This window comes from Oncorhynchus gorbuscha, linkage group LG05 (assembly GCF_021184085.1).
Source record: "Oncorhynchus gorbuscha isolate QuinsamMale2020 ecotype Even-year linkage group LG05, OgorEven_v1.0, whole genome shotgun sequence".
NCBI classification, from domain to species: Eukaryota; Metazoa; Chordata; class Actinopteri; order Salmoniformes; family Salmonidae; genus Oncorhynchus; species Oncorhynchus gorbuscha.
In genome coordinates this window covers 29695079-29702663 of record NC_060177.1, presented here as the reverse complement: position 1 = coordinate 29702663, position 7585 = coordinate 29695079, and the positions used below count along the sequence as shown (strand labels likewise).

The following is a 7585-nucleotide window of genomic DNA, read 5'->3' as shown; positions in this document are numbered from 1 at the left end:
AAAATACTAGTAAACCACTCTATACTATGGTTCCAGGGCTGCACTGTGTCAGAGGATTTGTTTGATACTGATTTCTTTATAGCTCTAATTGAAGTTACATCCATTTTTGGACATATAAATGAATGAAATGTACCCATTGGTTCTTGAATAATATGAGCTCAGTTCAAGTGTCGTACCCCATCAGAACTCAAAATATAAGCTTGTTTTACTCCAATGTTTGTAAACAAACTAAATGTAAACAAACACTGTATAGCCTCAACACGTTTTTTAAACTATATTGTTGATGTCATGGATTGTCATGGATTCCATTCATAGCTCTGTCTATGAATTTGAGAGTGGTTACCCACTGGGCACAGATATCAGTTCAATGTCAAGTTTTGATTTAAATTTGTCAACTAACATGATTTCAGTGTAAAATAACAAAAAATATCACCATGTCATTGATTTCATGTTGGGTGAAAAAAAAGACCAAATGCTCTTACAAAAGCCAAAAAATTCAGTCAGTTTTCTACATTGATTCAACTTCATCACATGACATTCTTCTGTTGGAATGATGTGGGAACAACATTGATTCAACCAGTTTTTGCCCAGTGGGTACATTTCTCCAGCCCCATCCCTTAGCTTTTTAGTAAAACAGTGGCGGGGAGTACACTTTGCTATTGTTTCAACTGCTGATTGCAGCTTTAAGCTCTCTGTGAACCATGATAATGGAATAGATTTTGTAATTCAATGATAAAGTTGAGTGATCTTAATTAAGCCACTGCTTATGGTCTTCGTGGAATTCATGAGCTGTATAGAGGCACTTTGTCTTAACTGGAAACCCTGACAGTTACCAATTGTGAGGCACGTCTTCACTATAGATAGATTATCAGTGTCAAATGATGTCAGGAAATCCATTATTTTTATGTAATGAGACCTATTTCCACCTGTCTTGGAACATACCCATAGGGCTCGATCCGTCAGCTATAATAAAAGGACATTTTAAATGATACATTTTTGTTGGAAAACCGAATGTTAAAAACAACAGTGTTATATGGAAAACAGTCAATTTCATAGCTTTTCAATAATTGTTTCATGTGTCTGTAGTGTATAATGCTACAGGAGAGAATGGTACTTCTAAGAGTAATGAGAGGGTCCCGCTCCTCTGCACCTATGTGATGATGGATCCCTTTCAGCTGGTGACCTCAACCAACTGCAGCGCTCGGCGTGGCTTCCTCTGCACTCTGGGTACAGCACCTTCAATAACCTCATTTGAACATGTTTTACAAAATGTGTCCTGATCCTTATTGTAAGCAGATATGCTGCAGCATTTTCTTTCGTTATTTAACAATAGTGTAGAGGCCTCACTGATATAATGAATGAAATCTGTGCTGTACAATTCTTGTTCTACAGTTTTTAATATCTCTACAAATGCATCAAAGAGTATGGTAAGTGGCTTTTATTAGTGGCCTTTATCAGTTGGTGTAATCCTATGGTGCAGCGTCAGTAAAGTTATTGTGAATATGAATGGTTGCTGTTGTCTTTTGTAGGACAAACAGGGAGCAAGTGGCAAATTAAGACACTGGAGAAGCCGTCAAATTAAAGTCAACCGTGAGTTTGTGTAAAGTATGATGGCAAATTTGTTTCACGGTTTCAACCAACCATTTACTTCCACAAACTAAACGTCTCTCTCTCTTTCTCTCTCTCCTCTCCTTGTTATCCTACAGGTATGTCAAGGAGTCTGTCTAGCATGGAGAAACAAGTGACCAAGATGGATGAGCTCCTCAAGGTCAGAAATGTTGCCTTTGTTAAAAGTGCAGTGTGATATTTTGTCACATCCCATTGTGCACAGACGTCAATTCATTGTCTATTCCACATTGGTTCAACATAGTTTTGTTCAAATTACATGGAAACAACATTGATTCAACCAGTGTGTGCCCAGTGGGATATTCAAAGCACTTTTTGCTATCAAAGCATTAACACAATTATAGTTTTCAGTGGTTGGTAGTTTTGTAGTCATATCCTCTGTTTTGTTTCAGGAGGCTCAGATGGAACTGGAAAGAATGGAAAAGGCTATAGGAGAGCCTACAGACGCCAACGGGGTAAAGCATCACAATGACCATGGACATGTATTAAGTTGGGTGTGGTCAGTGGAGTAGATGACAAAGTTTAGGGCCACTGGATATTTCTGTCAAAGTGCTCTCTCTCACCACAGAGATATATTATTATCAAATCAGCAAACAGTGAATGTAATTAAATAAGTGATACTGCTGTATCTGGTCAATTTGGACCTAACCTGTACCCTCCCCCAACAGAAAAAGTACCTTGAGCTTCTACTACATGGAACACAGATGCTGTTTCCAAGTGCTTTGAGATTAGACAACACAACAGCTAGCCTCCTCATCAACTGTGCTGGGGGTGTCATACTCCTCAAAATGAAAAGATGTAGCGAGGACAGTGACACTAAAGTGGTGGGTCAAGCAATGATCGCATAGTTGTACCACAGTAGGTGCACGTAAAATGTAAATGTTGGATTACATACTGAAAACCTAATGTACTGTACATACTGAAAACCTAATGTCCATAATCTAAACCTAATGTGCTGTACATACGGTAAACATATAGATCTGTTTTTAGTGTTGTGACATATGACAATAGAGAGGGCATTTTGCTGATGCTCTGCTGTCTTCAAACAGGACAAGGAAATGTTTGATTTGACCTTTGAGATTTATAAGGCGGTAAGCTTAGTAATGACCACAGAACTAAATGAGGCCTTCATCGTGAAGCACCCAACAGGCAGCATCTACCAGATCAGGTTAGTGGGCCTCCATCATCTCACTCATTGGTATAGCCGCCAATTCTACACTCGTAGAAAAAGGGTTCTAAAAGGGTTCTTTGCACAAGGAAATGGTTCTACCAAGAATAGTTTTTTGACGAAACCTTTTTGAAAGAGAAAAGTTCTTTGTAAGGCAAAGAGTTCTACCTAGAACCATTTTCATCCTAAGAACCATTTTCTGGAAGAAAGGGTTATTTGATGATTGTTTGGAAGGCAAGACAGATTCCTTTGAAGTCAAGAAGGGTTCTTCTGCATAGAATCCTTCTGAATCTGAATAACCTTTTTTCTTCTTTTTCTTCTTTCTTTCATTAAAATATTTCCTGAGCATTAGTGTTTACCTCAGTCCTTTACCTTTAACATCTGGAGTTTGAGTAATCTGATCAATTTAAAAATGTATGTGTGAGGTTTTAAACCACCCATATGTCAATATTTGTGTATTTACTGCATCTGGTATTCCATGAATACTTGTACATATACAGTACTGACATAGTTGGTATCTTTGCCAGTATTTTCTGTGATTTTATTGAGCAGAGAGTAGGTGAACCAGTCTGAGTGAACCAGTATTATATTGTACGGTACACAGCAAATTGGCCAGTTTTACCTAGTGTTGATTTTTAAGTGTAGCCTTTCTAGTGATTCAGGAGTTCAATTAACGTAACACTCAGTGGCGTAAAAGATCCCCAGTGTTGGTGTTAACCAGAGTTGAGTATGATTGTGTCATTTCTACTGTGTACAGTCGTGGCCAAACGTTTTGAGAATGACACAAATATACATTTTCACAGTCTGCTGCCTCAGTTTGTATGATGGCAATTTTGCATATGCTCCAGAATGTTATGAAGATGAATTGCAATTAATTGCAAAGTCCCTCTTTGCCATGCAAATGAACTGAATCCCCCCAAAAAACATTTCCACTGCATTTCAGCCCTGCAACAAAAGGACCAGCTGACATCATGTCAGGGATTCTCTCGTTAGTGTTGACGAGGACAAGGATGGATATCACGCTGTCATGCTGATTGAGTTCGAATAACAGACTCGAAGCTTCAAAAGGAGGTTGGTGCTTGCAATCATTGTTCTTCCTCTGTCAACCATGGTTACCTGCAAGGAAATATGTGCCATCATCATTGCTTTGCACAAAAAGGGCTTCACAGGCAAGGATATTGCCGCCAGTAAGATTGCCCCTAAATCAACCATTTATCTGATCATGAAGATCTTCACGGAGAGAGGTTCAATTGTTGTGAAGAAGGCTTCAGGGCGCCCCTGAAGACTTTTGGAGGATGGCTTGGTGTCAAGAAGGGCAGCAAAGAAGCCACTTCTCTCCAGGAAAAACATCAGGGAGAGACTGATATTCTGCGAAAGGTACAGTGATTGGACTGCTGAGGACTGGGGTAAAGTCATTTTCTCTGATGATTCCCCTTTCTGATTGTTTGGGGCATCTGGAAAAAAGCTTGTCCAGAGAAGACACGGTACCACGCTACCATCAGTCCTGTCATGCCAACAGTAAAGCATCCTGAGACCATTCATGTGTGGGGTTGCTTCTCAGCCAAGGGAGTGGGCTCACTCACAATTTTGCCTAAGAACACAGCCATGAATAAAGAATGATACCAACCACATCCTCCGAGAGCAACTTCTCCCAACCATCCAGGAACAGTTTGGTGACGAACAATGCCCTTTCCAGCATGACGGAGCACCTTGCCATAAGGCAAAAGTGATAACTAAGTGGCTCTGGGAACAAACATCAATATTTTGGGTCCATGGCCAGGAAACTCCCCAGACCTTAATCCCATTGAGAACTTGTGGTCAATCCTCAAGAGGCTGGTGGACAAACAAAAACCCACAAATTGGGTTTGACAAACTCCAAGCATTGATTATGCAAGAATGGGCTGCCATCAGTCCGGATGTGGCCAAGAAGTTAATTGACAGCATGCCAGGGCGGATTGCAGAGGTCTTGAAAAAGAAAGATCAACACTGCAAATATTGACTCTGCATCAACTTAATGTAATTGTCAATAAAATCCTTTGACACTTGTGAAATGCTTGTAACTATACTTCAATATTCCATATTAACATCTGACAAAAAATATCTAAAGACACTGAGACAGCAGACTTTGTGAAAATGAATATTTGTGTCATTCTCAAAACCTTTGGCCACGACTGGAGAGTAAAACACTCAAAACCACACCACTCATTATCATATTTCTCAGCATGCTCTATTGCAGGTTGATTTTCAGAATTGTGTGTTTCAATATCTGTTTTTTTGCTTGTGCATTGATTGGTTGATTAATCTTATACTACACAAAGATAAATAGCATACATTTTCCTAAACTAATTAAATCTGTTAGAAGTTGGACTAATTTCATTCATTTCTGAGATGGTTGTTCCAGTTTAGCTGATGTAGGTAGTCCCAAAAATCAATCTTTCCAACCCTGGCAGTCATTCTCAATGCAAATTGCGGGAGATTAAAAGTGTTGATTGTTGGATATCCTCACTCTGGCTGGACTCCAATAAGAACTACACCTTACTGACCTGATGTGGCCTGTAAAACTGGAATTTCTTAATACCACTTAGGGTATAACTAAGCACTCAAAGAAAGGCCTTATGAAACATATAAAGTATTGTCATACAGAGATTAATTTTAAAAGCTAATAAGACTGGTGGAAACCGTTCATTGAGGTTCTAAGAACTATTCAAAGATATAAGGGTTCTCGGTAGAACCTTTTAAAGGATAAAATAGTTATTGGCAGAACCCTTCATAGAGGGTTCTATGCAGAAACCTTCATAAAGGGTTCTAACTTGCACCAAAAAAGGGTTCCCCTATGGGGACAAAGCAATGAACCCTTTATGGTTCTACTCAGCACCTTTTTTGTATAACTATGCATCTTGCTGTCCTCTACTTGAATGTAAGCTGTCTGACGCTTGTCTTCTTGTCTTCCTCAGCCTCACCCAATCACAAATGGATAACAAGGTTCAGGGTCAGACGACGATGCATACATCAAGCTTCCATCTTTCTCAGCATTACATTCCTCTCTGGAAAACCACTCAGTTGTTAATGTGCAGGTGTGTACGGTAAACAACATTGATGTTGTTTCGTTGTGCAAATAGTATTTTATTCAGATATTCTTTTATTCCTCTCAGATGACCACTTTTATGGGCAACCCATATCCGTCGACTGAAAACATCACAGGAACGGTGTGTACCCTTGTACTAAGGGATGGATTGACGGAAATCAGTGTAGAAAACTTGACAGAGCTAATTGAGGTAGGCTACAGGATAGAACAGGCCAACTACTTTTAACTTTAGCCTGCTGTCATTCCATCCTCATTTCCCTAACAGAGATGAGAGAACCATGAATGCAAGTAGGTTTGGCTGTTTCTCTCCCTTCTCTATAGATCGTCCTGCCACGCCCAGATGCTCCTGTGCTCTCTGGTATAACTGTATCCTTGGAGGAAGGGGCTCAGGTGGGGACCTCTTTCAACACTACGGACCCTAACATCACAGTCATATTCACCGTAGAGCCCAGTGTCAACGTGTCCATAGAACTGCTGCTGGGCCTGGGCTCCCCACCCAATGACACCCACTATAAACATCGCACCGTCCTGAGACACACAGGTAGAGGAGGACTCCATCACCATAGTTACCGCTTGGCATAACATTACACCCAGTGTGCTACTGCTTTCAGTCAATCTAGCTGTCTGGTATGTACGTAGATTCACATAAGGCTTTGATATTCATGGTGATTCACAAGCTTTAAGACATGTCTGTCTGACATTTCACACTGTAATTGGAGGTTGGGCTCTCAAAAGGTACGGTTGGTTTTATTTCTTAGCCTGGGTGGTACAGAGTGATCCATGTTCATAGCCTATTGTGGTCTTTCAGAGGGTTTTCGCTGGCTGGTCACCCCTGAGATGATGGAAAAGGGAACAGGCACCTGGTATGTGAATGCCAGGCTGTTTAACTCAACCTGGAGCAAGGGACTGACACTACAGATCACCACCTTCACTACTAAGTGCATGTACTGGAACACTAAACAGCTGACATGGAGCATAGCTGGCTGCTGGGTGAGGCTGCTATTAATGAGCCCTATCCCTCCTTTGTCTCCATCAGAGTATGAACAAACCTAATTGGTAAGCATCGACATGTGTTTGTGATATTGCGAAGGCGTTTGTCTGTGTTGTCTTGTTCTAGGTGGGTATACAGTCAACTCCCAGGATGACACATTGTCAGTGTAACCACCTGACATCGTTTGGGAGCTCTTTCTTTGTGATGCCCAACTACGTAGACGTGTCGCTCACAGCTCAGTACTTTGCCACAGTGAATGAGAACTATGTGGTGGTGGCGTTGCTCTCTGCCTTCTTTGGCCTGTATCTGGTCACTCTGCTCTGGGCCTGCTATGCAGACAGGAGGGCCCTCACCAGGGTGAGTTTATCAAGGCGTGTACAAACACAAACACAAATACACACACACATACACACACATGCACATACACTCACTGAAACACTTTTTTTGTTCACAGAGAAAGATGACACTACTGAAGGATAACCACCCATGTGCCAATTATAACTACCTACTGAATGTCCAGACTGGCAGTCGGAGAGGGGCGGGTACCTCTGCCAATGTAAGACGGGGTGGTAACTGAGTAGATCCTTCATTCTGTGGTCAGTTTACTTAGCATAGGAATTAGATAATTAGAGTATTTTTTTATGTAGGTGACAGTCAAGTTGGTGGGTACACAGGGAGAGAGTGAGCCCCACCACCTAAGTGACCCTGATAAACC

General features: G+C 41.0%; 2 protein-coding genes across 2 annotated transcripts; both read left to right on the top strand.

The window, feature by feature from the left end:
- The first annotated feature begins 1117 nt into the window (after positions 1-1117).
- On the top strand, positions 1118-6873 carry LOC124035075. Its single transcript, XM_046348490.1, has 11 exons — positions 1118-1227; positions 1393-1427; positions 1530-1590; positions 1707-1768; positions 2019-2081; positions 2295-2450; positions 2676-2794; positions 5749-5868; positions 5947-6069; positions 6201-6420; positions 6688-6873. Exons 1-9 carry the CDS (start codon positions 1158-1160, stop codon positions 5948-5950), a joined length of 690 nt encoding a protein of 229 aa, XP_046204446.1. The 5' UTR covers positions 1118-1157; the 3' UTR covers positions 5951-6069; positions 6201-6420; positions 6688-6873.
- Positions 6874-7036: 163 nt separating this feature from the next.
- LOC124035345 (polycystic kidney disease protein 1-like 3) lies at positions 7037-7529 on the top strand. The gene is made up of 2 exons (XM_046348812.1): positions 7037-7227; positions 7325-7529. The coding sequence occupies exons 1-2, from the start codon at positions 7075-7077 to the stop codon at positions 7445-7447; spliced, it is 276 nt and encodes a 91-aa protein (XP_046204768.1). The 5' UTR covers positions 7037-7074; the 3' UTR covers positions 7448-7529.
- The last annotated feature ends 56 nt before the right edge of the window (positions 7530-7585 follow it).